The 18,852-nt window shown below is 39.5% G+C and overlaps 1 protein-coding gene across 1 annotated transcript; it reads right to left on the bottom strand.

The window, feature by feature from the left end:
- Window positions 1-533: 533 nt before the first annotated feature.
- On the bottom strand, window positions 534-11,257 carry PSMA1 (proteasome 20S subunit alpha 1). The gene is made up of 10 exons (XM_075094725.1): window positions 11,105-11,257; window positions 10,506-10,550; window positions 6,611-6,712; window positions 6,013-6,116; window positions 5,083-5,171; window positions 4,294-4,364; window positions 3,229-3,358; window positions 2,470-2,549; window positions 1,401-1,505; window positions 534-894 (listed from the first exon to the last, which is right to left on the bottom strand). The coding sequence occupies exons 1-10, from the start codon at window positions 11,219-11,221 to the stop codon at window positions 838-840; spliced, it is 900 nt and encodes a 299-aa protein (XP_074950826.1). The 5' UTR covers window positions 11,222-11,257; the 3' UTR covers window positions 534-837.
- Window positions 11,258-18,852: the final 7,595 nt, after the last annotated feature.

The raw sequence follows: 18,852 nt of genomic DNA, 5'->3' as shown, positions 1-18,852 counted from the left end.
GAGCCTGGTTATTCAGCAGCGATGCTGAGAGACTATAGCTCAGCACACCGGTAATGGGAATTTTATGTGCTTCCCTTGTTACTCTAATTCAGGCCATTAGCTAAGAGCCCTTCCCAACCCCATGGCTGGCTGATGGCTCTGAGGAAATAAAGCGATACAATTCAGTTCCAAACGAGCTAGGGTTTACCAAAGCAGAGAACTCAAAAAAGCAAAACACAAGCTGTTTGGCAGCTTCATGCTTATTCAGCCTACAGTGTTTCTGGTGAACACTCATGACCGGAGCTGTCTTTTCAAGTTGGATTTGAGGCAGTGACGAGACAATGCAGGGAAACACGCTGCATCCTAATTGTTCCACAACTGTCTTGTAGTTTTGTGGGCGTTTTAAAGTCCTCTATGTTCAAGTTCCCCAGAGCACCACATTTCTATACAGTAAGTAAACACTGATTCTGACAAATAGTCAAATACATGATGGCATCTTGGTATGACAGAAATATTTGAATCATTGTTTCTTCAAAAAACAAACCCACAGCAGATTCCAAGAAAGTGTTTTATTTCCACTTGTCCTTACAAGTTAAAGACAGTATGCTTTTCATTAAAAAACAGTATCATGTACTATTTAGAAAATGATCACACCTCTCTTGTCAAAGAAAGCACACCCAATTATGACCTCCTGTCTACCTTTTAAGGATAGGTGGGTTGGTTTCCTTCTTTCTTTAAGAGTAATCCTCAGAATGTATTGGCAGAAAATGCAAATAGGTGAGGATAAAGTTACCAGCAAATGGATAAGCATTCCTGCATAATTAGACCTATGTTAACACAGAGGAACTCATCCACCAACTAGTGCTCCATCGGCTCCTCTGCCTTTTCTGCAGGTTCATCAGCAGGCGGAGCAGGCTTAAAGAGAGGAAAAAAAAAAAAATTTTACAGGAAGGCAGAAAACAACATTTGACAAATCAGCTTTATCCTGGATTAAGCATCACAACACGTAAACGCAGCTCACATCAGCAAATAGCTTACGAAGTAGCGTTACCCAAATTAAGCACGGAACAGGACCGAGTTGATAATTAGGAGACTAAGGATGCATCTTGCAACAGGCATGAGAAACATGTAGCCACTTCTGTTGCAAAAAGTGAACACCAGGACTCGATCAAAGACGAGGAGAGAAGATGACACTGGAACAGCCTGGTGCCAGTTCAGCGTTGATTGATTTAATAAGCATCTTAGTCTCCAGTTAAGATTATATGGCTTTCATATAGTAACTTCAATTTTTAAAAACCACATTCCTAAAAATGTGCTGGAGTAGTAGAGTGTTAAATGTCATAAACATAAATGTGATAGGTCAGGCATCACAAAATGCTGGCTTTCAACAAAGCCTACTGATTTATATCTAAACCACACACCTTTCTCTGTGGTCTCTCCTCGAGACCTTCTAGGAATGGTGCTACGTCATCGTCGTCATAGATGGTGAACTCCATGTCTTTGCCAACAATTCCAATGGAAACATTCTGTTAAGCAAAGTTTTAAAAGAAGTGAGAAGCATTTTTCTGCAAACGACTCTGTGGCTTTACAGCTTTCACGTGTGAAACAGATGAAAGTTTCCTCTTGCGATAAAGAGACTCATTGTGCTGGTGGTGTCTATTTAAGGAAAAAAGGAAATTTTGAGACTCGCTCTTTGGTAGACTGTACTAAAAAAGGAAATGGAGGCAGATCTATACCCTACAAAAGCTAGCATATTTCAACATCTTGTCAGTAAAATCACTTCTGAAGGGTTTAAATTTCTTTCAACTTTTTGTTTACTTTTTAATAACACATGATTTTTCAAAACCATTTATTTTAATCTTATTTTCCATTTTTATTATTTTAAAAGTTCTAAAATCAAGGTGGGCTAAGAATAAAAAAAAATTTAACACGGAAAAGGCCAGATCAGCCACAAGCAGAACACCAACCAGTGGGTAGCCTTAGAGCTTTCCTGTTCAACAGTTCCTCAATTCACTGTCAGAAGTTTCTGCAACTGTTTGATGCTGGATACTCAAATCAACTATTTGTGCATTACCTTCCCTCACCTCCCAGGTGAATTACTGACCGTGCTTACAATGCAAGGCTGTGATTCTAGTGGCATGTAATGTATCTAAAACATTGATCGAAGTTTAAAATAGAACTAAGCAACCGGGGAAAAAAGTCTTATTAAGAAGGTAATAAATTGAAATTTATTTATTAATAAATTAATATATATATTAGCTAAATAAATTTTTTAAGTACTTTCTACTTAAGGAAGTATTTTTGTAAAGAAAAGTAAATCTGAGATAATTAAGGAAACTGTAGATAAACTAGTGACATGAAACAAAGATTATCTGCCAGTATTCAGCTTCCAAACCTTCAGTACCAGCCATACTTTACATGAATTTTGTCACAGTAATTTCTAGTTAACAGTAGCAGTAAAATTTCTTCTTAAGAAAATCTAGTGTTTACCTTGGTGGTCAGATCCTGTTCAGCAGGAAGAGTCTCTCTCAGGGCACGCAGTCCATGTTTAACCAGCTCATTTAGATTACCTTAAAATGAAATCAGAAAGACATTAACTAACTATATGGTATTATCTCTAGACACTCATTTCCCCTTCCTCCCATCCCTAGTTGGCAACTAGAAAATCAGCTTCGCTAACTTGACCTCCAGAGCTCCCTTCCTTTCAGGCACTGAACACAGAGGTGGTTATAAAAGTATCCCTTGGGAAACCAGCCCTTCCCTACATTTGAAGTCAAATACATATAGTTTTGGCACCTGCCTTGCCTCCAGCAGAGAGATAGTGGAGCTTTATTTTTTTTTTTCCCCAAGCAGCTATCCAATAGCCTCCTCATCACCATTTCACACAAAAATAAATTCAACTTTTTTAATGCACCACCCCAACACTTGCCCTGACATACTATCCCTGCTCTGATCGGGAAAGAATTGTACTTCTCCTGGGTTAAACAAGGCAAAGGCTTTTTACTCTTTTCTCTGCTTTTATGAGCACAACTTCTCCTTTCATTATATGTAATAAGCATCCAGATGTAAAGACAGGAAAATGTCACATTTTCTCTACAATTTTGTCTTCATGCAGATTTACACTTATGCCAAATGCAGCTCCCAAAATTTATATTCCTAGCTTACTAAATGCAAAAAGACAGAGCAGTATCAGAAAATAAACTGTGTACCTGATGAATACCATTAGCTAGGCAGGGTTTCATTACTCACAGTCAGTAAATTCAGTCATGTGTCTCTCCAAGTAAGTTCGTGCTGACTGTGAACGAGCACCAATGGACATTGCTTTGCAGTCAAAATAGTTTGCAGAGGGACAAGTCTGGAAGATGTGAGGACCCATATCCTACAAAGAGAGGAAAAAAAAAAAAAACCCACAGAACATAAAACAAATGTGTAAATTCACACCAAGTCTGCTGCTGGAACACATGATATTTTCTAAAACAGTTTTGCTTCACAGTACATTGCATAGCTTGGATGTATGCACATAAATATATTTTATATTGCTTATCACTGTTCTTACACAATTCTTTCAAAGCTACTAAAAGAAAAGCAATAATCTAAGAAAAAAAATTTTCTTTACACTTTGTTCATCAAAATGCAGTTTTCATGCGGGCAGGATAGCTGGCATCAAAAATGTTTCTCTCTCTGTTCCATAAACTCTACTGTGCTTTCTACTTCATGGCTTACAATAGATGTTTTACACACATTCCGTCTCATCTGTACAGAGTAAAAACCTGCTGTAGACTTAACCATGCCAGGCCAGATTTTGGCAAGATGACAACTTCCTTCAACCCTCCTCATGTGAAAATCTTGAGGGCAGAGATTCTGTGTGTGCTGCATTAAGCAAACTGCTGTTGCTAAACAAGTAAGAGAGGCCAGTGATGATTTCCACATCTATTTTTTTATAAAAGTATTTAAACTAATAGTTTGTAAAGGTCCATAATCAACAGTAAAATAATTACTGTCATTGTCGGATCAACATTTCGATCCCTTAAAACAAAAATAAATCTGATTTTTGCCGTATCTCATTTTGCACCTTAAAATAATTAGCTTTTCATTTTGGCAAGCATACACCTCATAAGTGTAGGTAGGATTAGCTATTAATTAACATTTTTAAAAGTTATGTTTTAGGGTAAGACAAAGAACATTATTTTCTTATTCAGAGAATTTTGATGAGTCTGCCTCTTCCATCTTCCCCTCTTAACATCTGCTTGTTGAATTAAATTGCATTAAGCACATTTTCTTTTACGTCAGTAGTAACTAGCACAGCTTACTTACATCATAACCTGCAATGAGCAGTCCTACACCATATGGTCTTCTGCCGTACCGCTGTGTTGGTATCTGGGTTTCTTAAGTAAGCTAAGGAAACAATCTCAAAATAACATATTAATTACCCAAAACATTTTCCTAAGCCAAGCAGAGATGCACCAAATTGCTATATAGTCTTCGCAAACCTTTCTGCAAGAGTGAAGACTACGTTCAAAAGAAACAGATCTCAAAACTTATTTGGAATACCAGATTCTTTTTCACCAGAACAAAATTTAGCAATTAGCTTTCCCGAAATAACTCAGTGGTGCATTCAACCAAGTATTAGAAACAGTTCACCTAACGCTGCACAGCTTCATTTAATTTCTTACCCTTTGAACACTTTCTAGGCATCTGGTAACAGAATATAAGGCCTCTGCTGTGTTCTGTGCAGAGACAGAAGTTGCCACAGAAAAAAAACCATCTGAGTGAGCAGCTGCAATCCAGTAAACAATTGTACGTTGAACAGTGGAGTCATCTTTCCTCCCCCACCTCCAAAGGCACGGGGCTGTGTAACAGAAACACAGTGCTATGTTAAATGGCGCATAGCACTTGACTGCTTCTCTGCCAGTTCAGCGCACAGCATAGGACATTCTCTGAAGGAATACACAAGCAATGTGAATAAAGAAAAATTAACTTTGAATTAACTTTTCCAATTTAATATGACTTTAAAGCTGTGATATATGAAAATCATTTTATGAACAAGTATGAACAAGTAATAAGCTATAAAGGTGTTACAAGCATTAATAAAAATAAGGATACTGCTTCCAATTAGTGACACTAGGCGGGAAACTGGAAGAGGTCTATCAAACACAAATCTAGAATCCAGACACTCCTGACGCATGAAATTGCTATGAGGAAAAAACAGAAAAAGGAAAAAAAATAATCAAACCAATGCATAGATGAAAGTCACAGGGATTATTTTTGTCACAATGCTTGGCTGTTAAGGTAAGAGTATTTTTGTTTCAGCTCTGCTCGTTGAGAAAAAGGGTCAAAGACATTACGTAATTTCATTTCATCACGACCTATAATTGTTATTTAGAAAGTTGACCAGAGGTTTGAAAGAGTATTATAGTATTTCAGCCATACAAATGCAAAGAAGGTAGAACTCCGTGCAGGCAACAGACAGATCATCTGGAAAAGACACCATTAAATGGTAACATTTCTTTGTAACATTGCAGCAGTTTAAATCTAGTTTAGAAGTTCTTCCTATGCTGCCTTTGTCCTTTCCGATCAAATTGAGGAACACTCCTCCTTCCATGTACATTTACCTCATCTGATGAAACTGTGTGGCCAGCAGATAGAAGGGAAAGCCCTCTGAAGCCAACACTCACAGCAGAGTATGTTTTTAAAAACTCTCTTAAATGTGTGTACACAGAAGCAGTTGCTAGAGGGAAATAAGTGATGCACTTTCTCATATTGCTTGGAAACCCCATCACAGTGAAGAAACCAGACAGGACTCTATTCCTAGTAACAAAACCAAAGAGCAAAATTTTGGGCCAAACAAATGAGATTTCTGCCAACTAGTTAAAAATCTGCCAGAATTTCATACTGATGTCTTTGGCATAGTGCAACAGAGCAGTAAATGAAGACCAGTCCTTAGCTGACCATAAAATTTCATTCGCAATAGTCTACAAATGAACTTTCACTCACTGTTGCAGAACTGCGTATGTCAACAACTAAAACACTCACCACAAGAGTCTTGCATCAGCAGTAAGTCCAGCAATTGAGATACCAATATGGTTGTCAACGTACAGGATTTTTTTCTGGTGAGCTGCCAGCTCAGACTGTGCTCTCTATGCATAAAATGAGAAAGCTATGTGTCAGACTGAACAGTTTGCCAAGCACTGTGGAGAAGTCTGCTAACATTTATAGCAAGAACTGATCATGAAACGATGAAAAAATAAATTTATAAACTTGCAACAGAAGACAAGAAAAACCAAAATCCACTTCAGTAGGAGACCGTCAGAAAGATGAACTAACACTCACTCAAGCTTTGGGAAAAGAAATATAGTTTTACTACTTAATAATGAATGGGGGGAAAAAAAAGGGGGGGAACACTTATCTTCTAAAGGGAAAAAAAGTCTTTCACTCATTTCCTTCACCGTTTTGTGAAAATCTTCTTTGCATAGGTACCGAAAATATTTATTGTTCTACACTGGTACTCAAGCAACAGGAAACTGGGATTGTACTTGCATTACACATAAAAGTTCAGACTGCGCAAAACTCATTTGCCAAACCAAAACTTTTCTACTAATTTATTGTCCCAAGGATACAGTTTTGAAGTTACCTTTAGAGCAACCAGAACAGCGTGCGTTTTCGATTTCAGTCCCACAGTGGCTGAGCCTTGTTTCACAGCTTCCATGGCATATTCTATTTGATGAATTCGGCCCTGCAGAATAAAGTCAAAGGTAATAATTCTAAAAGTAATTTTCTGTATCAATTTTCAACGTTCTTGATTTTCAGACCTTTGATTCCCCACCCCAACAGGTACACTGACTGCATAACACAGTTTAAATCTACAACCACCAGACTTCCTCAATTGTCTCCTGCAAATGCCTCACTATTAACCCACATAAATCTGGCCATCTCTGAGCCACTCACTACTGCATACAAAGAAACAGCAAAACTAAAAAGAAAGGATGAATAATCTTGACATTACTAGAATCACAAGAATTTTGTCACTGTCTTTAGAGGCATCAGTATTTGACCCAATGTGATTCAAAGACAGACCTTCCAGCTGGACGCTTAACATATAATCGAGCTTCCTGAAGAAATGAACCTTGCACAATTGTTCTGTCTCACCATCCATTCCCTAATAACTTCTGAACAAGTTATTAGCCAACTACAGTAAAGTCTCAAAGAGGAGTAGAGGTCTCAAAGACAATCATGTCCCCACAAGATCTGCAAAGGCAACCAGAAGCTTCGCAGGAAAATAAGACAACATCCTTTTAATGAAATCACTGAGGGCAAAGTAGCTAATTTTCTGCACTCTTGTTGGCCAGCCTATGTCAGATAGCCAGCATATTCACTGCTGCTGTGCAAGCCCTGCAATTACCAACTGCAGCACACAGTTGCATCCTACCAGTTTGGATGGAGTGGGACGTAGCAGCTGTTATAGTGAAACATACTGAGGATAATCTACAGAAAATCACCTTCTGTTAGGCTCTTGGGGTTTTTTTTGGTAACAGGTTTTTTATTTGATTTATCAAGAGAAACACAAAGTCCACTATATGCCTAAAATACCATCATATTCCATTCCATCCACTAAGTTATAAATGGAATTTTGATAACAGCGGATACTTCCTGCCCAAAACCAGTATGGACTCAGTGTCACCTGTCCAACACGTATTTAGCAGCTTTCATGAATGACATCAAAGGCTGTAAAAGTATGAAACCCCTTCTAGCCTTTAATCTCATATCTCCTTTTCTTTACATCAATATTTGGAAAAAAAAAAATTTTTCTTTGCTCGTGCATTAACACCACCAATAACTGTGACTGTATCATACCACTGTCTCACCTACAGGAATGTATTGAGTAGTAATTGCAGCAGAGCAGCAATTTTAAACGTCTTATAAAAAACATCAACACCATTTATATTTTCAAGGCAATTTGTGAAAATAGAAATTAGTGTTGTTAATGACTTCATTATATCTACGAGAAGTGTCAAGAAAATGTAACAGTTTTGAAAGTAATTTTTAAAGTAATGGATAGGTTAAAAAATTTAAAATTAAAGTTCTTGATACAGAATCTGCCAGAGAAGCACAAACATTAAGAAGGATGAAAACTGCTCAAAGCCATCTACAGCTACCATGGTATTGACTAAAGAACATACAAATAGTCAAGTTGTCTTCATATAGGATGGAAAGTATGAAACATGCTCCATTACAATGTGTGTTGAAAACATATTTTTCCAGCAATACTACAACATGATGATTTTCAGCAGTACTACAAACCCACAAACTTATGACATTTTAAAAATAGAATAACTTTCTATTAATACATGCACTATAATGAACTTCATATTAATACAATTCACTATTTGTATTTAAAATAAATCTTTAGGTTTGCTGCATCTCAAAATGAGTCAATTTTCAAGGCTCCCATTTTCCACAAGTATCCTATCTTAAAATGTACATAACAAGAAAAGGGGTGATATTAAACACATGAACTGACACTTGCTTTTAAAATTCTAGAATATTTATTTTGAAGTCAACACAAACTACGTAAGTTTCACAATGTGAAACTGATTCAGAGGTAACAGAATTTCAAATTCAAGTGCAAATCTCACTATAATCTTAAGTACAAAGATAGCATGAAGCCTCCCTAACATTCCACAACGTGGGAAACTATGGACACACAGCCTTCATAATTGAAGCACAACGCAAACGGCATTACAGAATCATGACATTTAGTCACTTGCTTGTTCTAGCTCTTGATGTTATAATTATACACTTTATACGTGGAATTTATTCAACAGGGATGTTTGTGACTATTTGAATTAAAAAAATTAAGATTTGTGAATTCATACTACAAAAATCAGTATCTCAGATTCCACGTTTCAGATTACCATAAGGGTACAGTCATTCAAATAGGAGCTTACAAGGCAGTAAAAATTGTCTGCACAAAAAGACAACAGGTGCTGTTACACCATACTTGAACAACTCGGCATATTCTCACTTAAGCACTAAATACTAACTTTTAATAATTTTATTTTGTTCTGAACAATTTGAATACAGTAAAGCTCTTAATAAAAAAATAGATAAGAAAGTTCTTCTCAATTGCAAACTAAATAGTTCCTTTCGAACATTAGCTAGTGATTACAAAGAGAGAATGACCTAGCAGTAGCCTAATATTTGGGAGAGATAAGCTCAGCTTCCTTCTTTTTGATACCTTATGATCCTGGTTTCAGCTAGAACAGCTAATTTTCTTTGTAGTAGCTGCTATAGTGCTGTATTTTGGATTTAGTAAGAGAATAATGTTGATAACACACTGACACTTTACTTTTTGCTAAGGAGTGCTCACACTAGTCAAGGACAATTCAGCTTCCCATGCTCTGCCAGGTGCACAGCGAGCTGGGAGGGGACACAGCCAGGACAGCTGACCCAAACTGCCCAAAGGGATATCCCACACCATATGACGTCATGCTCAGCATATAAAGCTGGGGGAAGAAGGAGGGGGGCATGTTCAGAGTAATGGTGTTTGTCTTCACAAGTAACCGTCACGCATGATGGAGCCCTGCTTTCCTGGAGATGGCTGAACACCTGCCTGCTGACAGGAAGTAGTGAATTAATGCCTTGTTTTGCTTTGCTTGCACGTGCGGCTTTTGCTTTACCTGTTAAACTGTCTTCATCATAACCCACAAGTTTTCTCGCTTTTACTCTTTAATTCTCTCCCCCATCTCACCAGTGGCGAGTGAGTGAGTGGCTGGGTGGTGCTCAGTTACTGGCTGGGGTTAAACCCTGACACTTACCAATTTTTTATTACAAGTCTGTGAATCAATCATAGAATGGTTTGTGTTGGAAGGGACCTTTAAAGATCATCTAGCCCAATCCCCAACGATGACCACATCTATTTGTTGTTCCGCCTGGAGAAGAAAAGACTGAGGAGGGATCTTACCAATCCTTATAAATATCTGAATGGTGGGTGTCAAGAGGATGAGATTGGACTCTTTTCAGTGGTGCCCAATGACAGGAGAAGGGGCAATGGGCACAAGTTGGAGCATAGGAAGTTCCACCTAAACATGAGGAAAAAATTCTTTCCTGCGAGGGTGACAGAGCAGTGGAACAGGCTGCCCAGGGAGGCTGCGGAGTCTCCTTCCCTGGAGACACACAAACCCACCTGGACGCATTCCTGTGCCCCCCATTCTAGGTGTCCCTGCTTCAGCAGGGGGGATGGACAAGATGATCTCCAGAGGTCCCTTCCAACCCCTGCCATTCTGAGATTTTGTACCTCACAGGTCGTTCAGAAAACAACTGCCTTATGTACTTTGAGGTAACAGGGCCCACCTAAGCATCATTCAGGCTCACACACCAGAAGCTCAGAGATGAGCTAATGGCTTTCTAGAAGCCTACAACATTCAAAACAAGAAGGGAGCAAACAGCAATAAGCTTTGGGCACCTGAATGCACTCTACGCTATTGTGGCACTATGGCTGCAAAGAGTGAAGCTTAGGAACGTTTTACCTGAGGGCTCCAAACCGTGACATCATTGTCATACTGGTTGCGAAACTAGAAAGAACAACACAGAATCCATTAGTATAGCTAACGAGCAGTCACAGAGAGCATTCCCGAGGGATGTTCTGGTCATTTACTTCGCAGGGCCTTTCACACGAACTATTTGTTCGCCGGCCTGAACGAGGGGGCCGTTCTCGGGCCAGGCTCCCGCTCAGGCCGGAGGAGGGGAGCACGCTTCGCGGGCAGCCCGAGCCCCGGGCGCAGAGCGCGGGCCCACTACCCCGGCCCCCGGCGCAGGTACGGGCGGCGCCAACGGCGCAAGCGGGGGATGCCGGTGCCGGTGCCCTCCCCGCTTGGGCCCCGCCGAGGGCAGCGCGGCCACCCCCTCCCCTGGGCAGGCCCGAGCCCGCCAGCGAGGCTCAGGTCCAGGCCCAAGCCCAGCCTTAGGCTCAGGCTGGGCCCGCGGCGAGCTCGGCCCCGCATGGCCCGGGAACTGCTTACTCACGGCCCCGCTCCCCGCCCTTCCTTGCCGCCCGCCGCTGGCTGGCCCCGCGGCCCGGGCAGGGGGCGCGGGGTGCCCGTCCCGTCCCGCCCCGGCTGCCCCTCACCATCCTCCTTCCCCCGACAGCGGCGTGGGCTCCGGGGCAGCGAAGGGGGGAACCGCTCCGGTAGCGATCGCTCCGGACTAGAAGCAAGCAAGCAGCGCTAGCCGCGCCTCGAGTCATCGATCGAGCGCGGGGCGACTCGCCCCGCCCCTGGAGCGGGCGCTGAGGGCGGGCCCCGCCCCGGCGGCGCAGGCGCGGCGGGGCGGGGCGGCCGCGCGCAGGGCTCCCCCTGCGCCCTCCGAGCGTGAGGCGTGCCCGCGTGCAGGACAAGCGTCTCGGCGCTTGAGGGGAACTCGCGTTGTGGAATTGGAAATACGTTTTCCTTTCTCACAGAAACCTGGTGTTTGTCATTTTATGGGTCTTGGAAAGCTGTAGCAATTTGAAAACTGCTGAAGATAAAGGCTCTGACGTATAATAGGACGCATGTGCTATTAACTGCCTTTTCTTTGTGCTTTGAGAAAGCTCACTCTGTTCTTCATATTCGAAGGATATGAAGAGAGCATGGGAACAAACGATGCCCAGCCAGTGTTACAAGTATGTTGTAGGTTATATGAGAACCGTAGCTACAGATAGGAGTCCATATGGATAAATTAAACCACAGTTACTCTCTTAAAATTGATTTTAAAAAACCCAAAACAACACTGTCAGCTTCATAAAAGCTACTTCTAAAACAGCTGTGGGAGCTTACTGAATGATGAGTTTGTTGTGCACAGGTGCACACAGGCACTCGGAAAGGTACTGTATAACCATCAATATTAGATATCTACTGTTTCCCTCCTCACTTTTTCCATTCTGAGGCAAAGCCCACTGCTGTTGAGAAAGGGGCATCTCTAGAGCGTACGTATGTCGCACCAATCCTGGGCAGACAGTGAGCATATGAACGGGACCTCTTCCTTCAGGAGGCTGGAGTCCAATCCTACCTGGTCTGAAACCACTCGAAGGTTTTAAAGCTGTGTTTCAGTTGTTGCCGTTTTATCACAAGCATGCGGTGTATGAAGTGGTGTCCCTCCCAAAGCTGCAGTTAAGTTTCCATACAGTGTCCAGGCTAACAAACGTTATGAGCTTAAGGAGTTCAGGGTAAAAAACCAAATGAGGACAGTTTTGTAGGAGTAAAAAACCAGCCACTGTTAATCAGATGTAGCAGACTGGAAATCCTCACGTATCTGTTCTGGGAAAAAAGGTACAGGAAGTCTCTGAAATTATATACAGCTAAATGAGAAGCACTATTATGAATTATATTAGAAAATTTTCCTATTACTTTCTTACTTGCAGCTAAGACGTGATTATAATTCTATATGGGTCTTTTTTCTCTCAGAATGAAGATAAACTACAAGTGCTTAACAAAAATTGCTTACTTGAGCTCTTATTTTGTACAATGTAAAATATTTTTATGTATTTGCAACTGAAAAGTGAGCTAAAAATTACTACGAGAACTCCTCTATCAGATTGCACGACTCAAGCATGAAGACGAAAGAGAATCAATTAATACTGTATTCATGTGTTTTGGCTTTTTTTAAATGAGTATCCAGCTGCTGAAATCACAGTCATTAAAGTCGAGCTAGTATGCTGTCACCTTTTGATTGCTGCAGGACCAATGACGCATTTCTCTTACCACTGGAGAATTTTCTCTTTTTCCCTGGAGAGGGCTACAGGGTTGTCTAGGGGAAAAAAAAAACCTAAACAGACTGATTTAAGTTATCTAACCTGTTTTGTTGTTTTTAAGCTTTCTGCTTCACACAAATTCATTTGATCTGAAATAACTTCCTTTCTCCAACATTGTTTCGTTTACACTGAAACAGGATATATAAACATTTTATTAAGTAAACTGAACAGCTTTCAAGTTTCACTGATCTGTCAGTAAATATTCCCGCAGTCTCTGGTATAATGCCATTCTGTAATAACTTCCTACAGCAATAAGGGACTCCCTAAAGGTCCGTTTACTCCACCTACAGTAACAGAACAATAGACAGACATTTCCTCTCTTTTGGCAAGAGTGTGTTAGTTTGGATAAAACGCGAAACTATGCCAAGACTCTCTGTTGTTTTGTATACATACAGCAACTAACGTTACGAACCATTATTTTAGTGATAAAAAGGCAAGATTTGTAAAACTGCACAGAAAATTGGTAAAAGCTGTATAAATGAAGAACTATTGTATAGGCTTATTAAATAACAACTTAACTATTGTCCTGAGTAATCTTTTTTCCTTTATTACATGGATAAAAAAATATATTCAAACCCCAACTAACCAGATGTCCAGCTATTAAAAATTTATTCAAAAGCAAACCAATTCAGGTCATGCGACAGCAGGAAGGGTAAAGGGTGGCATGGACAGGAGTTCCACCTGCTCTCCAGTGCTTTGGGCAGCACAACTGTTACCATATTCCCAAGACAGCAGCACAAGGGGATGTCAGAGGCAGGAATAATCTCTGGAAAGGGGAAACGCTTTCTGTGGAAGGAAGTAATTCACTTCCTTGTGAATGCTCCCCCTTGCCCTTTAGGCTCAGTACGAGCCCTCTATAGGCCAGCGGGTTTGTCATGTATTTCTGATTACATCTCAGTGCCTTGGTGCTAAGAAGCACCCAACCTATTCCCTACTAATGTATTTGAACCAAGAGTATAATATTTAAATACAAAATGAGAGAAAGGCTCGAACAAGGCAAAATCAAATAGCTCTTTTTCAGATTAAAAAAGCATCAGGTCAGACAGGAAGCGTTTTACATGTATTTTGCCTACATATGGAAATATGGCAAACAGTTACTGAAATTAGTGAAGTCAGTGGTTCATCAGTCACCCAAACCTGTTAGAAAATTTGAATGAAGGCCTTGAATGAAAGTCTCAGTAAAATGTAAGTGACGCATTAAGTGTTGTGTTGACCTCTGCACCTGAGAAAATGTCACCCTTGCTATATTCAATGGTGGTACAGTGGCCTGAATGAAATGATCTGACAGTTTTAGACAGCTTCACCGGAGATAAAAATCCACATGACAAAAGGCTACAGTAACACAGACACAGTAGATAGACACAGCAGAAAAAAAGAGTGCTGATTGACCAAGATGGTTAAACTGCTGTTTTCTCCAAGCCAGGTTATAAGGCACATCGATGGCGCAACGTGGGACACAATTTCACACTGGTTTTGCCACTGCTGTGCCTGATCCATGATTAAATATGTACAAAACTATCCCCATTATCCATATCACAGGTATTAAATTCATAATACTAAAAGCTACAGGAAAGTGCATGTAACGTTTTATTTGGTAACAGTCCTAACACCAGAATTAAGATATGCTTGCATAGTTCTATAAAAGGTTGAATTAACAGGAAAAGAGGATTAAAGAAATAGAAATTTAATTGTAGAGAAAACATGAATGACAAGCAGCAATCAACATATTACATCAAGAAATCACAATATAAAAGACTACAGGACTGAAAAGTAAAACTAAAACTATCCTCACATTTTAATAATCTACTTTAAAACATCTATGTTAGGAGAAAATAAATTTTCTCACTTTGTTTCACAGTGGGCAACCTGATGATCAGGATCACTTCAGAGAAATGAATACACTATGAAAACATGTTCAGTGCTCAGTAACAGCCAAATTAAATGTTTGGAATTATTAGGAAGGAGAACAAAATGTAAAGCATTACTGTACCAGTGTATACAACCATACTGCATCTGACACCATTCAGACTTGAATACTGGCTATGATTCTTGTTTCCCACTTTAAAACGATGTGACAGTACTGAAGGCACTGGGAACAGTGGAAAGAATGCTTCAAATTATGGAATAGCTTCACATAAAAATGACAGTAAAGAGTAGAAGTCTTCAGTCTAAATGACAGATAAACAAGGAAGGGTGATGAACGGTCATCAAATCAGCTGGCACAGAGATGCTGAACAGATACAATGTTTGCTCAGTCCCCCAACACTGGTACTGGGTGTCCCTAAAAGCAGCAGGTTCAAGCACAGACAAGGCGGTACTTCCTGAGACATGTCATACCTGTGCTGTGACAACCTTTGCACCTGAACAAATCATGATCTTTTGGTCTTGTATTGAGAGAGCAACTGGACAAATTCACAGGCAAAACAACTTTTCAAGCCACCTTACAATACTGGTGACAACGTTTGAACTAAGTGCAGCAGTGAAAAAATAGCTAACCTAAAACATAGACAGTCTCAAGAGATATTAATACTATTTTGTTCTATGTTATGTTTCCAGCATAGTTATAAACAGCATCTGACATCTGAGCGATGGCAGGCATTGCTCTGGAGATTAATATACAGGAGCTAAAAGGCAAAGCCATTAGGCCTCCTCTTCTGCTGATTCACTAGAGGAGACAGCGTTCACCAAGTCCCCTTCTGGGATACCACTCACTGTCAATCTACATTAACCACTGTGGTGCTGGGTACTGTACTCCTGTAGTTGTACAGAGTTTTTTGGGTAAAAGATTGGCTCCATGGGATCAGTGGTAACACTCCCAGGGACTACATGTTTTGTGCGACCTAGGCACAGCTGATGGCAAAAGAAGAAGAAAGGAAACTGTTGTGCTGGAGTAAGAGACAGACTGAGTGAAGGCAGCGTCTCTGTCCTCTTGGAGAAGGGGATGGGCAGGTCCCAGGGAGACCTCAGTGGCCCTCCTGACAGATGGACCAGTGGTTGCTTGCAAATAGCACTGCTGTTACCATTGAGCAAGTGGGAATGGGCAAATCACTAACATTCAAATATTCTAATGTCTTTGGCTGTATCTCATGACTCATGCAGTATAGCTTCCTTCACTAAGTAGCTGTTTATGTATAAAAGTGTTATCAATTAATCTCATTTCTCCTCAATAAAAAAATCCATTGCTTAATATTCAGCAACTGTTAGGAGTCTGACTATTAATACTGGGGGAAAGAAGTGGTCAGTATAAGCCTTGGGACACTTGAAGGTACTATTTGTGCTAAAGAGGAAGGATGAAGTAAAGCTCAGCAGCCAAGCAAAAGTCAGACTGCTCTGGGAATAAGTGGCATGGGCAAGAACATGTGGTAACAAAGCGAGCTGCATAGGCAAGTAACTCTCAAAGGTTTTATAACAATGCTATCCCTATTTAAATGAAATGTGGGACATTAAGAAACTTAGGACAGCAAAATGCTGAGACAGAAAGAGTTTAATTTGTACAGTTAGCTCCCTTTGTTGTATTGTGTGGTGAGTGTCCTTTTGATGATCAATCATCTAGGCCAACATGAGAGGGAGTGCATACTTTCTTCTGGAACAGAGTACAAGACTCTCTTAAAAAAGAAAACCAGAACGAACTACAGAAGTGAGACCTTGTAACAGTCTCTCTTCCCTTATTAAAAGAAAAAACCAAAGCAAACCAAAACAAAAACACTAAAAAATTATCTCCTTATTCACTGTAGTCTACAAATAGTGGAGGGTGGAAACGGCAGTCACATTTGTTCCAGAAGACCCTTCAATCTGCTATGCTGTATTTAGTTGGACTGCATTTACACCTAATTTAGTCTCAAGTCACCATGGTTGATAATTGCTTCACATTAAGTACCTCTTACACTTCTCAAGTCATTGATTTGTGTCTTGATTTTAATGCCACAAACCTGGACCTTAATCTCTAAAATGAAACTGGATTTAAATAATAGCCTGAACACCCTTATTCCAGACTGACATACATACAAACATTTCAGCTTCATGTACACAGGTTGGTTTCATCAAAATCAGATTACTTAAGATTAGATTAAATTGGATATTGTCACAATGCATTCAGCACTGAACATTTTGACTAAGTTTTTTTGAGAACTGCCTTACTGTCTCAACAATGTGAACAGTCCATATTTGGATTTGATGCAGGCAATAAATTTACTTAATAGATTTTTTTTATAAGGTGAAAGACTACTTAATTATAAGCATTCATGTACAACATTGGTCATATTCGATGACATTTTCATCGACTAGGTTAAGACTGAGGGCAAAAATTCAACAGCTGCTATAAACATACGCACTTGTCTTCAGAATCATTTAATCTCAGAACTGCTCACAAAGAAAAAATGTATCATTTTGTATTTAGTACTGTGAGTAGGAAAGTAATTTGTCTCTATAAATTACAGCAAATTCCTTTCCTATTCTTTTGCAAAGTCTCAGTAGAGGTGCAGACATTTCTTTATCTTTGACAGCCTTGAATTCATGTTGCCAAAGGCATTTTTTAACCTTTTTTAAACTACTGACCAGTTTAAATCACTGGAGTATTTAGCACGAAAAATGTGAACTACACTAATTTTTAAAGTCTACTCCTAATTTTTAAAAATCTATCATTTTCGTGAACTCTCATAATTTGCCCTTTTCAGGATAGGCCTCCTGGGCAACTAACCTTGTTTGGTCATCAAAGCTGGCTGGGAAAGACCAGGCAATGGCAAAAGCAGGCTAAAATAATCCAAACAGAAGGAGAAGGAACTGTCTGGTCCTGGAACAAACAAGGGGCACCAGGTTCAGCACAGTAGAGCTGTTGTAGCATATCCTGGTCAGGGAAATAGCTTTTATTTTTAAGTTCTTGTTTGAATAAAACAAAAATATATTGAGATAAATTCATGTGGATATTATTGCTGATTAATTCTTGGACCTGAAATTTTTTTCTTTGTTCTGAGTGAGGGTTTCTGCAAAATATATATTAATTGTACAAGAAAAATATATTTTGAGCTGTCAATTGCTTGCTAGCCTAGAGTTATGATTTAAACAGTGTACATAGCATTGTCCGACTCATCAAAAGATAACTGAAGAACTATTATCATGATTTATGGGAATATGAAGTATATTATAGGAGTTTTATGAAAAACAAAGCATCATCAAACATTCAGCACTGGACATACAACATTCTGAGACAGACATCTGTGAATGATGCACAAATTCATGAATATATACTATATCAGTTGTATTAGTGATGAAATTTTTCAAAATTTCTACTTATGAAAGAATTAAGGATAACTGTCAGCACAGATTGGAAACAGAGTGATACAGAAATAAAGCCTTTGTAATCCATGAGACCACTAATGGATCTCATTTCCTTACGACATACATTATTGTCATATTAAATTAATGACTAGACAAAGTATTACCTTCTTAGTTATGCATTTATATTCCATAAATATTTTACAATGAGTACTTATATGTAGATCACACAGTAAAATGTTCATAATGTTTTGCCACATCTATTATTGCCAAAAGTTTCTGCCTGAAGAATGGAAATACATTCACATACAGAAATAAATTTTCCAGAGGCTACTAAATTAAGTATTCAAAAAAAAAAAAAAAGAGAGAGAGAGAAGACCCTGGGAATGACTTACTATTCCTGGCAAGATATTAAGAATTTCTGCGACACTTCTCTTTACAGGCATTTTCAAGTTCTATTGGAGTGTTAAACTTACTGTAACAGTCAGTTACTACTTGGGCAACAATTCTGCTATTTGTGGACCACGCTTTTCAAAAAGTGACCCAGCCCATCCTTCGGATGGATTCAGTTTTTGATTAGGAAAGGCTACAATGAAGAATTAATATGTAGGGAAAAAAATAGATGTTTGAGTAAGCTTTAGCCTTAAAAAAGTCTTGCTGTCATAAACCAGGACTTTTTACTGTTTGCCAAGCTCTGAATTTTGCTACATGGATTTTCAGAGCTTTGCTGTCATGCATATCGCTGTTTCATAGTAGAAATTTTACTTGGCACTGCCATCTTTACTGCATATATTCTTAAACTAACAACAATGCAAGCA

This window comes from Phalacrocorax aristotelis, chromosome 5 (assembly GCF_949628215.1).
Source record: "Phalacrocorax aristotelis chromosome 5, bGulAri2.1, whole genome shotgun sequence".
NCBI classification, from domain to species: Eukaryota; Metazoa; Chordata; class Aves; order Suliformes; family Phalacrocoracidae; genus Phalacrocorax; species Phalacrocorax aristotelis.
The sequence above is the reverse complement of the archived record's forward strand: the minus strand, read 5'-3'. Positions and strand labels throughout refer to the sequence as shown.